This window comes from Malaclemys terrapin, chromosome 19 (assembly GCF_027887155.1).
Source record: "Malaclemys terrapin pileata isolate rMalTer1 chromosome 19, rMalTer1.hap1, whole genome shotgun sequence".
Classification (NCBI taxonomy): Eukaryota; Metazoa; Chordata; order Testudines; family Emydidae; genus Malaclemys; species Malaclemys terrapin.
Window position 1 is genome coordinate 19,225,184 of NC_071523.1, and position 15,241 is coordinate 19,240,424.

Here is a 15,241-nt window from a genome sequence, read left to right on the forward strand (position 1 = left end):
CATAATAAATAATAGTTCACATGACATAGTGTATGTAATAAACAGTACCTGCCATGTGTTAATGCACACGTATTGCTTGCAGCATTATCATCTTTTGTCTCTTGGATTCAATGAATGTTCATCTTGTATAAATAAAACAACTGCTATTCCCCTCTAATAAATGTATCCCTAGGGTTCAGGTTTATATCTTATACACAAGTGGTCAAAGCTCATGCCAGTGGAGGAGATCGCTATAAGTTCTTTCAGACCATTTGAGCCCTGCGCTATGCAGTTTAAGTGGTGCATAGGACTGTTTGTGGGCTCTGCCCTTGAGTGGACACCATCTGTGTTCCCCTGATGGTGCTTCAGTGCAGCAAGACCGATATCTAAGAGGTGCAGTATTGTACTCGTCAAATTCCAAAATGTTTGGCCTATAGAGTACAAAGTTTGGCTGACAATATTTTGAATAGGAACAGAATGGCATCAGGGATTTGTGATGAGAGACTGCATCTTTAAGGGCCAAATACTCCAATAGTGTAAATTGGTGTAGCTCCATTGACTTCCACGGAGCTACGCTAATTTAGATCAGCTGAAGAATTGGACCTGTGAGCACCAGCCTGATTCTGGCCTTGACTGGCAGGGACCAAAACTAGTTCTCTGTCAATGTTACTTTCCATTTACAATAACAAATGTCAGTTCAGTAACCTGGGAGGGTGGGAGGAAGTTTTTTGTGTAATCTGGATAAGAGAGGCTCTTATTGTAAATACTACTTTATCATCCGAACCGCATGAAACTCTGACACACGTAGAGTATAAATAAAGGCAGAGAAAGAGCTCTCAGTAGCAATTATCAAACAAATTGAGTGACAGCCTCCCCTCTTAGCCAGAATCATTTGAGTTATTGCATAAAATTATAAAATGTTGCTTTGCATATTTAACGTGTCTGTCTCCTTTTTGTTTTCCTATCCCCAGATCTATTATAAAGTTATTAAAGAAATTGAGCCAGGAGAAGAACTGCTGGTGTATATGAAGGAAGGTGCCTATTCTCTTGGGAACATGCCACCTAGTCTGGAAGGTGAGGCCCTTATTATTGGCTACCCCCAGTTGTGAGGTGCAGACAGGTGCTAACAAAAGCACATCCTGTAAGAAATGAAGCCTGCACTGTGCTTGTTCTCTTATGTAACTGCAGCCTGTTTGGAGGTTTTATAGTGATACCTTTTCTCACTGGCTAGGTTGATTGTCTTAGTCAATGAAGTCTGAGCAAAACCGTTTTTTAACTTAAACACAGGCCCAGCTACACTAATGTTAAGGAATGTTGTGGTTTTGAATTCTGTAGGGGGCATCTCATTAATTCCCAGGGTGATCGTGGTGGTTTGTTTGCAGTAAAACTGAGCCAAACCATTATGAGACTTGCAAACCATGCTGTGTCTTTAGCTCACATGGCAAACGTGACCAAGGCAAAGTTGGAACAGCCATTGTGCTGTTCTAATATCGTAGAATCATAGAATATCAGGGTTGGAAGGGACCTCAGGAGGTCATCTAGTCCAACCCCCTGCTCAAAGCAGGACCAATCCCCTGCTATGGAAGGCTCCACAACATCAACTGACATTCAGCTGAACAGTTAGAGTGACAAGCTGTCTTGATCACAAGTAAAGTTAACATCTTCATTGCTACGTTGCCCAGCAATGTGTGTCTGTCTTGGCAGCATATTGGAATGGCAGGTCAAGGTGCCTGGCACAAACGGGTGAGCAAATTGCTTAGAGGTATATTGCATTGTGAATTGAGCAGAGCTAGGGGCTAAGCATTTTTATCTAGCTCTTACATTAGCATAATCATTTCCCCCTAAATACATTGATACTAATTATTAAAGTTCAGTAACCACACAGGACATCTAAAGAGCCATTATGCTTTCGTGGAGGAGTGAGTGTTTCATAATAGATACAGCAAGGAAATGTGAGTCAGGACTCCTGGGTTCTGTTTCTGACTATGCCATACACTTGCTATGTGAAATTAAAGATAACTTGCAAGGGAAAAAACGGAGCTTATGTCCTTTCTCCTCTCCCCCTCCCCCTGACGCCTTCCCCTTTTTATGAAGTTTAAAGATGGACTGAAATGATTTTTCCAGATCAAAGGGAGAGGGAAGAGGGGTTTCTGTTTTTATTTCATTAGAAATAGAGGTCTTATCTCCAGGGGAATACTCTGTGACTATTGGAGAACTAGTGATATGATGACATCATGAAAACAAAGAGTGAAAATGGAGAAGTTTTTGAAAGGGGAAGGGAAATAGTCAGACTGTTTACAACTTGGGCTTTGGTTTTAGAATAATTTTAAAAACTGGCTATTTATATAGGTGGCAAGAATATCAAAATTGTTTTTCTGAAGTCGATGGTGGTAGGCCATGGTCAGAGACAGGGTACCTGGCCAGATGGGCCTTTGGTCTGACCCAGCCTGACAGTTTCTAAGTTCCTATGTTTTGTTTTGTTTTATTAATACTTATTTAACACAGTAATCAACATTTTGGTAAGAGGATGTGTTCATTAAAGATTCAATATCCCCCCTCCTTTCCCTTAAAGTGACAGAACTCACAATACAAGGGCTGGAAGTGAGTTATGGAAGTGGTCTCCCCGCAAAAACAGGGAAGACCAGACATGCTATTTCTGGTATTGCTAAAGTAAAAACCTAAACCACAGAAAACTAATTTGAAAATATAATCTTGTAAACCTCCTTTAAAGAATCAAAAAAGAACACAACCCACCTCTTTAAAAAACCCTTTGTAAGTCACATGTGTAACACTGAAACTAAAGCTAAGCTAACGTGAAGGGCTCTGTGCTTCCCAAACAAAAGTCACTGTTGATGTGCTAAGAACGAATATATTTTAATGTGCTTTTGAGTTTGGCTCTAATGTGGTGACGATGAAAGTTCAAGACTAATATGAGAGGGAAGGTGACTGATCTCCAGTGAACAATTAGCTGAATTTAGCCAGTCTTTTCTGTTATTGACTGTGAGAATGGTTCATGATTGGTGCAAACTTGTTCATTATTATTTGATGACTGATTTATACAAATCTATTTCATCCTATGGGTTGCTCATGAGCTATTTGCCTATTGCTTTACCTAATCCATATTTGAAAACTAAGGTATTTTGGTTGGACATTTTGGTCACATGCTGGGTTTTGTTCCCTAACTGGTAGATTACTTTAACTCCTCGTTTCAGAATTCTAATGAAAATATTTAGGATTATAAATGTAAACTCCACTTTCTGTGAATATTCTGCAATATTTGTTTGATATTTGCTGTTTCATTGAGAGGTCCTACCAAAAACCTCTTTTGCTAAGGGTATTCTGAAAAAAATGAATGAAAAAAAAGTCCAAACACAAATTATATAAATTAACTGAAGTATTCAGGTTCATGTTTCTGAATAATTGTTTTCAGTAGTCTCTCAGAAATATTAATGCTGTTTTTGAGAACAAGACAACGATGTGAGTAGTTTCTTCCTCAAAATAATGGCATAAAAACTAAATATAGCCTTGATGATTTGTGTAAAAAAAAAAAAAGGGGGGGGGGGGGACAAAATCAGGAAGAAAACTCAAAGCTGTTTCATTTAATGTAGGATGATCTGTTTTGCTTCAGAGATTTCATTTTAGGTTTTAATTGACATTTATTTGAACAAGCAAAAACACCTTGTTCCCTATAATACGCCATTGTTGTCATTATATAACATTTGTCTGTCATCCTCCCAATAATGTGTCATGCTTTTGCCAGCTAATTGCTTTCAAATTGTAATAGCCCAACATCCAATATTTGTCTTTTTAATACTTTTTCACCTTCAGTAATGATTTCCTCCCCCTGTCCCGCTCCCTCCCTCCCCCCCCCCCTTTAAACTCTGAATTGCACAAGAAAGAAAATGCAAAAATGTTCCACACAAAGATAATTATCATAAAAATCTTTTATCCAAACCCCAGCCGAATGCAGTAGACCCCTTATCACTGCAGGAATTTTGAGTAGGGCTCTTGAACTCCTTTGAGACTTGAGTCTGGTAGATTAGCATGTAGATGCCACATAATTGTGTTCCCCTTGGTTTCTCTGAAAGCTATTAGGCACTGATTTATTTTTCTGTTACATTCCTGCTTTGTCCTGAGTGTTACTGATGGAACTTAAGATAGACGCATATAACCACAGATTTGACAAACAAGACATTGAGCACTGGCAGCAAGTTGTTGTTGTTGGATTTTTCTTTTTGCTAAGATATTGAAATAGGAACCTGTTTTTGAAGGGCACCGTTTTTATGTATTGTGCGTAAAGGGGAAAAAAACCCTTAATGAACCCAAATACCATAAACCGGAGGTTTGATCTAGTGATAAAGGCACAGCTCTGGGAGTCAGGAGATCTGAGCTTAGTTCTGAGCTTCCTCTGTGACTTGGGATCCACTCTTACAAGATGCTGAGACTAGCCTTTATCTGTGTTGCAGTTTCTTTCCCTGTAGCAATACACAAGGGTCTCGTGAGCTAAACTCGCTAATGTTTGTAACTATTTGTTTGCTGCAAAACAAGGTGTGCAGGCTGATCCTTGCAATATTATAGCAACAGTCCCATCTGTCTGTCCCAGCACCCCTGGATGTATTATGCCTGGGACAAGGATAAGGAAAGGCTGTTCAGGTAGTGCACCAATCCTGCCGCCCAGCTCAGCTCTGTCCCAGAAGAGGCATAATTTAGCCAATAGATGTGTGCTGATGGTGTCTTAAATTTAGCCTGGAAACCCCTTGTGTCACATCATTCCGTCACATCACATAAAATGTGACAATGTAATTCGATAACTCAGCCCATTCATGATTTTATTTTAGAAGAAACAATTTCTTGATGATAGAATAAACACAACCAGTGCTGCAGCTTACCCTGCCTTGTCAACCTTCTATGACATCTGGGTAGCTTCTCTTGCTTCTGTTTACAGTCTCCCTCCCCGGTGACACAAAACATGTCACTTACATATTGGCTCAGTTCTCAAGATCTCTAATAAACATAGTTTTGTCTCCTAAAACTAGAAAAAGGGGGCCCAATCCAGCTTCCACTGAGGCTAAGGGCCATTGATGTCAACAGTGGCAGAAGAATCAGACCCATATTCTATTATCCATCTAAGCTACTTGAAAAGGGAGGGGAAAAAGTGAAATTTTCACCAATTTTGCCCCTTTTTTCAAAATTGAATCAAAAATGTTTGAATAAAAATTTCATTTTAGAAAACGTTAATTTGCTTCTCTTTGTTTGCCCACCACTCATCGTCCATTCGTCTCATCTTCAGCAAGTCACTTCATTTCTCAGTGTTTCATTTTCCTCCTGTGTCCAATGGGAATGGCGCTACTGACCTCCCTCGCAGAGGTGCTGTGAGAGCAAATTGTTTAGTTCATATCTTAACATTATTTGGTGTACAAAGTGCTGTGAGTGGTAATTATTATTTATGATTGATATTGTTTAGTTTCATTACATAGCACTAGGCAGTATTGAAAATTAGGGAGGAGGATTAATATTTGAATCACAAACAAGGAAGCACTAAAAGTCCCTGAATCTGATTGTGACTTCACTTATGTTGGTGTAACTATATTGACTCCAGAGGTGGTCCTCCTGATTTACACAAAATACACTTTTGGGCCTTGTAAAACAAAGACTAGGTGATGCTGATATTTTGTGCAAAAGTTTGTGCTGATTAGCACGTGTACCTTATAGCAAGGATATCGGATAAAAAGTTTGTTACGCATCTTAGAAACACCAGAGCAGGGCAGACAGAGACTCATACAGACAGGGGAGTGAAGGTATAGGAATGTTTCCCATCTTTCACCCGCTCATCTCCTTTCTTATACCACAGATGATCTGTGTCAGAGTTAACAATATTAGCCAAGATCATCACTACCAGCTCTATCCTTTTAAAAATAATATTTTTATTATGTCTTTTGAGTTAATGAGTCTTGCAACAGGCTTTAAATTTGCAGTAAAGCTCTTGAAGTGCAAGAATGAAACTTGAATTGCAAAGAAGACTTTCAGAAATAGAGTGGGGAGTGAGAAAGGGGAGGGAGGGAATCCAGCATAAATAGACTAAATGGTTATTCAAAAGCTTCTGTTTCAAGCTGACTGCTGGGTGGAGAAACCCCGGATTGTCCCAACTCCCTCACAGAAGTCGTTCTCCTGGAAAATTTACAGCTCTGCGCTGATTGTTTGACTTGGCACTATGGTCAGGATGCTGCCTTGTAAACTTAATAATAGCTGCCCTCTTTTTAATTTGTTTGACCTTGACTACAATAATTTATTATGTGCATTAGGTCTTTTTTTTTTAAACAAAGAATTTGGCTCCTTTTTTCTTCACTGCACGGTGCTCTGGTTTCGAACTCCTCCTGCTTCACAGTGCACTGTGGCTGCTACATAACAAGCTTAAAGGATTGGGGGAAAGGGAATCCCTTGAAAAGTGTGTGCTCCACTTTCCCTTAAAGCAGAGGAGCTTTTCCTAGTAGAAATATAATTATCATCTTTTTACAGGTTTCTTTCTGAGACCAGAATCCTTCTGGTTTGCAAAGCGTTCCTCCCCACCTCTTGGCAGGCCCATTGGAGGAAACAGCCACAAAGTTATTTGTATTTTTAAAAACACTTAGGGTGACCAGATGTCCCGATTTTATAGGGACAGTCCCAATTTTTGGGTCTTTTTCTTATATAGGCTCCTATTACCTCCACCCTCTGTCCTGATTTTTCACACTTGCTGTCTGGTCACCCTCAAAACACTTAATGGCACAAATAAAAAAGACACCCAAAACCCAGGTGTCAGCAAAAAGCCTCAGCTGAGCTGAGGACAAAAAGCCGATAGGGGAGTTCAAACTGCTGCTGGTCAAGACATTTTTCTGCAGCAAAGAGCATTCTGAAAGTCCTGGTCTCTTCAGGTTGTTTGACTTTTGTAATGACGCCATTCATGCTTGATACTAACCGCACCAGCCCAGTTTATGGATGTGCATTCTGTACCTGCAGCATGCAAACATGCTACGTTCAGATTATGTGCAATGTGTGCCGTTTTATTTACAGGCGAAATAGTTGCTCAGAAGAATAGAAATTATTTGGGACTTTCTAATGCTGACGTTGAACTATTTTGTCTTCCTCTTTTTAGAGGAGCACACGTTTCGTTGTGAGGACTGCGATGAACTCTTCCAGTCAAAGCTGGATCTGCGGCGACACAAGAAATATGCCTGCAACTCTGTCAACTCGCTGTATGAGACGCTGAACGAGGAGATCAAACAGGAAGGGTTAGGCGACGGGCAGGTCTATGAGTGCAAAGACTGTGAGAGAATGTTCCCCAATAAATACAGGTATTGCTGAGATAGCAGGAACTCACCTACCTAGTGGGATGTGGAAAGCTAGAAGAAATTATCCAAACACAAAATAGTATTTGGAAGTGCGTGAATCAAGGGGGAGCTGGAGAGCTCAGGGTTGGTACTTGATTGTGGCTTTTCAGCTGTAGGTCACCATTCTGAATATGGCTCCGACCAGGTGTTTTCAGAAAATCACTCGCAATTGGGCAGCTGGTTGGCCGCTCACGTTGAATGAATTTGTGGTCTCAATTCATGCCCTAGGGTCCACTGTCATGATCCATTGACTATTTTCACACTGCCTTAGAAAATCCATCCTGGCAGTCAGCTCTGATTGTTGGCCATCTCAGCAACAGGCATGGTGACTGAATTCCACCTCCCCCTTTTCAGGTCAAGACTGAGGCACATTGGCAGGGCTGGTATGATTGTACTTCCTCTCCCTATGCTGTGCTAGTTCCGTGGACAAGCACTGGTGATCCATTCTGTCAACCCAGCATGAGGACCATTTTAAAAAAGGATATCAATAGGCCCCCTTCCTTCACCATTGAAGTCAATGGGAAAAGGTTCTGTACCAGAGAAACATTGTTGTAGGGCTACAACAGTACCTTTGTCTCCTACTCCGTCTTACAGAGGTGATCCAAAAATTTCCATCAAAACAAAACGTTTTTAAAATATATTTTAGTGAAAATTTTCTTTAAAAATATTTTCTGTTTTCCAATCAGTTCTGAAGTGGATGAGAAACAATTCATTGAGGAAAAAAAATTGAATGAAAAAACAGGGTGTCTTCAATTTAGTATCTTCTTTTTAGTAGCCATTAAAGTATGAGATAACTTCTAGCCCTTTATTATGAATTTTACCTATATATACCAATCCTAGAAGTCTAAATAATAAGATGGGTGAACTAGGGTGCCTCATATTAAATGAGGATGTTGATATAATAGGCATCGCAGAAACTTGGTGGAATGAGGATAATCAATGGGACACAGTAATACCAGGGTACAAAATATATCAGAAGGACAGAACAGGTCGTGCTGGTGTGGGAGGGGCACTGTATGTGAAAGAAAGTGTAGAATCAAATGAAGTAAAAGTCTTAAATGAACTAAACTGTACCATAGAATCTCTATGAATAGTAATTCCATGCTCGAATAATTAGAATATAGCAGTAGGGATATATTACTGACCACCTGACCAGGATGGTGATAGTGACTGTGAAATGCTCAGGGAGATTAGAGAGGCTATTAAAATAAAAAAACTCAATAATAATGGGGGATTTCAACTATCTCCATATTGAGTGGGTACATGTCACCTGAGGATGGGATGCAGAGATAATTTCTTGACACCTTAAATGACTGCTTCTTGGAGCAGCTAGTCCTGGAACCCACAAGAGGAGAGGCAAGTCTTGATTTAGTCCTAAGTGCAGCACAGGATCAGGTCCAAGAGGTGAATATAGCTGGACCGCTTGATAATAGTGACCATAATATAATTAAATTTAACATCCCTGTTGCGGGGCGAATACCAGGGCGAGGAGGTTAGTGAAACAGAAATTAAAAGGTACAGCACCAAAAGCTGCATGGAAACTTTTTAAAGACACCAGAATAGAGGCTCAACTTCAATGTATCCCCCACATTAAAAACCACAGTAAGAGAAGAGCCACCGTGGCTAAACAACAACGTAAGAGAAGCTGTGAGAGGCAAAAAGGCATCCTTTAGAAAGTGGAAGTTAAAGCCTAGTGAGGAAAGTAGAAAGGAGCATAAACTCTGGCAAATGAAGTGTAAAAATATAATTAGAAAGGCCAAAAAAGAATTTGGAGAACAGCTAGCCAAAGACTCAAAGAGTAATAGCAAAAACTTTTAAAGTACATCAGAAGCAGGAAACCTGCTAAACAATCAGTGGGGCCACTGGACGATGGAGATGCTAAAGGAGCACTCAGGGGCGATAAGGCCTTTGCAGAGAAACTAAATGAATTCTTTGCCTCAGTCTTCATGGTTGAGGATGTGAGGGAGATTCCCCAACCTGAGACATACTTTTTAGGTGACAAATCTGAGGAACTGTCCCCAGATTGAGATGTCATTAAAGGAGGTTTTGGAACAAATTGATAAACTAAACAGGACTACTAACTCTAGTCTGTAACCTATCATTTAAATCAGCTTCTGTACCAAATGACTGGAGGATAGCTAATGTGATGCCAATTTTTAAAAAAGGCTCCAGAGGTGACCCTGGCAATTATAGGTTAATAGCCTGACTACAGTACCGGGCAAACTGGTTGAAACTATAGTAAGGAACACAATTATCAGACACATAGATTAACATAATTTGTTTGGGAATAGTCAACATGGTTTTGTAAAGGGAAATCATGCCTCACCAATCTACTAGAATTCTTTGAGGGGAATCAACAAGCATGTGGACAAGGGGGATCCAGTGGATATAGTGTATTTAGCTTTCCAGAAAGCCTTTGACATGGTCCCTCACCAAAGGCTCTTAAGCAAAGTAAGCTGTCATGGGATAAGAGGGAAGGTCTTCTCATGGATCGGTAACTGGTTAAAAGATAGGAAACAAAGGGTAGGAATAAATGGTCAGTTTTCAAAATGGAGAGTGGTAAATAGTGGTGTCCCCCAGGGGTCTGTACTGGGCCCAGTCCTATTCAGCATATTCATAAATTATCTGGAAGAAGGGGTAAACTGTGAGGTGGCAAAATTTGCAGATGATACAAAACTACTCAATATAGTTAAGTCCCAGGCAGACTCTGAAGAGCTACAAAAAGGATCTCTCAAAACTGGGTGCTGGGCAACAAAATGGCAGATGAAATTCCATATTGTTAAATGCAAAGTAATACACATTGGAAAACATTAATCCCAACTATACATATCAAATGATGGGGTCTAAATTAGCTTTTACCACTCAAGAAAGAGATTTTGGAGTCACTGTGGATAGTTCTCTGAAAACAACCACTCAAAAACGCAGTCAAAAAAATGAACAGAATGTTCGGAATCATTTAGAAAGGGATAGATAATGCAGAAAATATCATATTGCCTGTATATAAATCCATGGTACACCCACATCTTGAATACTGCGTGCAGATGTGGTCGCCCCATCTCAAAAAAGATATATTGGAATTGGAAAAGGTTCAGAAAAGGGCAACACAAATTATTAGGAGTATAGAATGGCAGCCATATGAAGAGAGAGTAATAAGACTTGAACTTTTCAAGTTGGAAAAGAGATGACTAAGGGGGGTATGATAGAGGTCTATAAAATCATGACTGGTGTGGAGAAGGAAGTGTTATTTACTCCTTCTCATAACACAAGTACTAGGGGTCACCAAATGAAATTAATAGGCAGCAGGTTTAAAACAAACAAAAGGAAGTATTTTTTCACACAATGCACAGTCAACCTGTGGAACTCCTTGCCAGAGGATGGTGTGAAGGCCAAGACTGTAACAGGATTCAAAAAAGAACTAGATAAATTCATGGAGGATAGGTCCATCAATGGCTATTAGCAAAGATGGGCAGGAGTGGTGTCCCAAACCTCTGTTTGCCAGAAGCTGGGAATGGGTGACAGGGGATGGATCACTTGATGATCACGTGTTCTGTTCATTTCCCCTGGGGCACCTGGCATTGGCCACTGTCGGAAGACAGGATACTGAGCTAGATGGACCTTTGATCTGACCCTGTATGGCTGTTGTTATGTACATTGAAGGTTTTAAGGAAAATGTGTTAATTATGGAATGCCTATGTGTACATTAAATGGGTCACCTTTTAAAAAAAAATAAAAACCCTCTGGCCAGTTAAGCTTCGGCCTTCAGGTATGATTTTCTTTTCCAAATATATAGTTCCATGCAGAGATTAAATTTAATGCCACTTCTACCCAACTCCTGGGTTCCTAACTCCCTAAAGCTCCTTTTGAAAGGAGCCACAGGGCCTAATCCTGAGAGGAATAGGTCTGTGGAATTTAATAGACTGACAGAAACTTTCTATCGGGTTTTTTAACCATCCCATAGAATTTAATATAAAATTGTATACCTCCTTTAAAATTCTATAGGGACAGTTTAATAAAACCTACCGAGAGGATTTCTTTTTCTGTTACATTTCAGTGGATCTTATAGTTCTATGGAATTGATCTATACGGCTGAGTGTCTGCAACTCCCACTGATCTATGCTTGAAACCAATGGGAGTTGCAAATGTTCCTCCTTTCTCAGGATCATGGGGTTTACAGGGTTAAAAATTTCCAGCTTTTTTGGTACTTGAGTTGCTAATGGGGTAAATCTTCTTTACCGCACTGTACGTTCAAACTCAATAGAGGAATTTCCTGCCCTTCCTACCGATCCCACCACCCATCACATTGGCTTCCCTCTACTGTCACCCCCTTGTTTACTGGCTCAGCAGGAGAGGTGCTTGCTGACACACACACTCAAGATGAAAAGGCAGAGAGAACACTTTGGCATGGGGGAAATACAGCAGCCTACAGCTTTCTCTGAAAAGCTATCTCTGTAATGGCACTATTCCAGCAGCCACTTGGGTTTGCCATCATCGTCCTGGTTTGAGAGAAGCTGCCAGTTGGCAGAAGTTGAAATCACCGAGTTAAGTAATAAAAGATGTCTGACATTTAAAAGTGAAATGTGTTTGCACCTTATCACATTTCTTTCAAATGTTGAGTCCCAGTGTTCTGGGAATTTATGGGCTTTGTGCCCATGAAAATGGCAACATGATAGGTTCAGCAGCAATAGCTAATATCTTGTCTTTCCTTGCGGGGATCCTGCTGGAGGGTCTGTCACTAGTTTTTTCCCTCGTGGACCTTCAGGATTGGGGTCCATTTTCTCTCTTTTTCACACTAAACAGAGTCCATTTTTTGAGTGAGAAAATTCATGAAACATAACTAACTTTGGAGGGTAGAATGGGCCTGTTTTCAAATGTGAAATTAAATGGCAAAAGAAACAGGAAAAAAAGAAGATTTCCCTAGACGCATCCTTCATTGTTAATACGTTGTTCACTTTATTTTAAAAGGATTTTGAAGTCCTGTTATGTGACAAGTAGCAAGTCAACTAGTTAGGTCTGAAAAAACAGTGGTTATTGACCTGTTTGTCTGTCAACCATCTTTAGTCACCACTGTCTCTCTCAAACCTCCTTAGTAGCGTGACCCTAAAGAACAGCATTACGGTAACTGTAGCTCCATTGTCAGCAAGTGTCTTGTTCAGCCTGTCCCTAAATTAGAACCAGTGGAGGACTACACTATTCATTGGCTCATTTATTGTGGCTGTGTGCCTGAATTTTCTGCTCTTTCTTTCCTAGCTTGGAGCAGCACATGATCATCCACACTGAGGAGAGGGAGTACAAGTGTGACCAATGTCCGAAGGCTTTCAACTGGAAATCAAACCTGATTCGTCACCAGATGTCACATGACAGTGGCAAACGATTTGAATGTGAAAACTGTGTGAAGGTATGGTTCAGGGCATGATGCAGCGTGGGTTCACAGTGTCATCCAGGAAAAGACCTGGTGAGCTGGAGAAACGACTCAGCGGAAATAATCAAACACAGTGGCAATCGACATGGTTTTACTTTCTTGAGGAATGACGATTGTAACCATAATTCAGAATAAGGTAACATGAGTAACAGGAAGCAAAGAAAAGACTCCTCAGCCTGTGGTTTAACCCAGTCCTGTAAACTTGGATGTGGAACCCAATCTACCTGCAAGCAACCATTCTCATAGCCTTTTCCCAAGCATTGCAAGGTTCTTTAGATTTCAGGTGAGCACTGTGAAGGATGTGTGTTGTCAGGCAGGCAGATTTAGCTATTCAGAAGCAAAACTTTATGTATAAAATTGGATATACCACAAAGGGTGAGATCAGTTGGGTGCCAGCCGGTTAATGTGATACAAGTCAGCACTAATTGTATTGGCTATCTCTTTGCAGTGCAAGGTGAAAATCCTGCACTGCTGAACTCAGAATCTGTTATCTGCAGAACACTTATGACAAACAACAATAGTCAGCCAACCTTCCCACCTCTGCCACCGCCACGTTTGTTTCTGTCCCCTAAAAGCATTTTCTCTTTTCTCATTTTCTCAGGTGTTTACTGACCCCAGCAACCTCCAGCGGCACATCCGTTCCCAGCACGTTGGCGCACGAGCCCATGCCTGCCCGGACTGCGGCAAAACCTTTGCCACCTCGTCTGGCCTCAAACAACACAAGCACATTCACAGTACTGTCAAACCTTTCATATGTAAGTTGTCACGGCCATCACAGAATCCTGGCTTTCACTATAATTGCACATATCCTGCGGGGGCCCCCCAGCACTGGCTGTACCTCTGTTGAGCAGCCGCTGTAATTTTATAGGTCAGAGCACAAGATGAAATTCCGCAGCGATTTTTTTTTTTTTTGCATGCTCCTTGTTTTTTCAGTAAACATTCATGGCAGTTTTTGACTTTCTTGACAAGTTAAAAGCTGAGTCTCTCAGCAGTCCCAGCGATGCCATTTTCTCATCTCTTTTCTTTCTCTCTCTTTTTGTAATGGTCCTGTTGGTGACATAAATAAATAGCCTGATAGAAATGTGTTTCTGGGGGGCTTCAAATCGTACAATCAGGGTGAAGAATTTGGGAAAGCAGCATACCAGAAAAAAGGCACTTTTAAAAAGCAGTTTTCTTCTTTATTCCCGAGGACTTTAAACCAGGCAATGCTCTGCAACCATTTAAATTGCAAATTAGCTGCATCCTTGTAGTATTCAGGAGGGCGTTTCCAGAGGGATCATTTACACTGGGAATGCCTGAAAGATCCTCATCTCATTTCTTGTTGCCTTTGGGGTTTTTTTTAAATCTATGTCATTCCCCTTGCATCATGGTAACTGTGCAGGAAGGTGTATTCTACATCACCAGAAATGTGCACGGGTCCTCTGGTGGCTACCACTCACCATCTCACAAAAAAAGGGTGGTTGTGTAGTTAAAGCACAAAACAGTATCTCTGTTCAGTTCCTGGCTTTGAGGCTAAAGCCCGATGTTCCATCATGCAAGCCACTGAGCTTCTCTGTGCCCCCATTTCCCCAAACGGGAACAGTACACAATGGTAGGTGCGAGGCGAAATTCATTAACGTGCATTGAGCTCATCAGATGGGCGTCAGTGGGGAAATACAAAATCCTGTTGTTACTCATTTGGCTGACTAGAGAGATGATGATGTGATCTTTCACTTAGCAGCTCATGCCAACTGGCACATGAAAGAGGGAGAGAATTTGAATCTCATAATATTTCTACATTGAAATGAACTGTTCCTTCTAACAATCTCTTCACTCTCTTACCAAAGCAATTATGGGCAAAGTGTTCTCCTCATCCATATCAAGGTTTGAACAAGTCTGCCCAGGGCATGTGTAACAAGTGTTAATATTAAATCTGTTAACAACTGGGTAAAAGGTAACAAATGTTGATGGGGCTCTTGGGGACGTGCTGACTATGTTTTAGGGAACCTTGGGCCCAGGGTCCCCTGCAAAACTTTTTCTTTCTGTTTAATAGAAAGGGTTTGCAATCTTGTGCCTGGATAATAAAGAAAGCTGGTTTTGATGCCTTTATAACTATAAAACCCAGAACAGCAAGTGAGAAGATTCCACGTGGCTTTCCAAAATCATTACACCTCTGGGCTTTTAAACGAGTATTTTTAGGCCCTGCTTGACTTGAAATGATGAAATAAACTCTGGTATCTTTAGCGGCACAAAGATGCCTGTTTGCATAACTCTGAGGGTGTTGCAGGGACTCTTCAGGGCATGGAAGAATGAAAAAAACAATCCCTTTCTTTGGACCAACTTGCTTTGAATATTACCCTTCATCTTTCCATATGTTTTTTTCTGCATGAGATGATTATACTTTGCTTGTTTATTTGCATTATTAAACACATTTACCATAGGGATAATGCTAACCCGCAAACCCAATGTTCAGCCAACAAATGTTTACAAAAATTGC

The 15,241-nt window shown here is 40.6% G+C and overlaps 1 protein-coding gene across 5 annotated transcripts in view; it reads left to right on the forward strand.

Annotated features, from left to right (window-relative positions):
• Positions 1–15,241, forward strand: part of PRDM16 (PR/SET domain 16) — a 432,507-nt gene that overhangs the window by 378,771 nt on the left and 38,495 nt on the right. For all 5 annotated transcript variants that reach the window (XM_054009215.1, XM_054009214.1, XM_054009211.1 and 2 more), the window contains 4 exons: positions 951–1,053; positions 7,112–7,310; positions 12,594–12,741; positions 13,367–13,520. In XM_054009215.1, the coding sequence (XP_053865190.1) occupies positions 951–1,053; positions 7,112–7,310; positions 12,594–12,741; positions 13,367–13,520 (604 nt within the window). The remainder of the gene's footprint in view (positions 1–950; positions 1,054–7,111; positions 7,311–12,593; positions 12,742–13,366; positions 13,521–15,241) is intronic.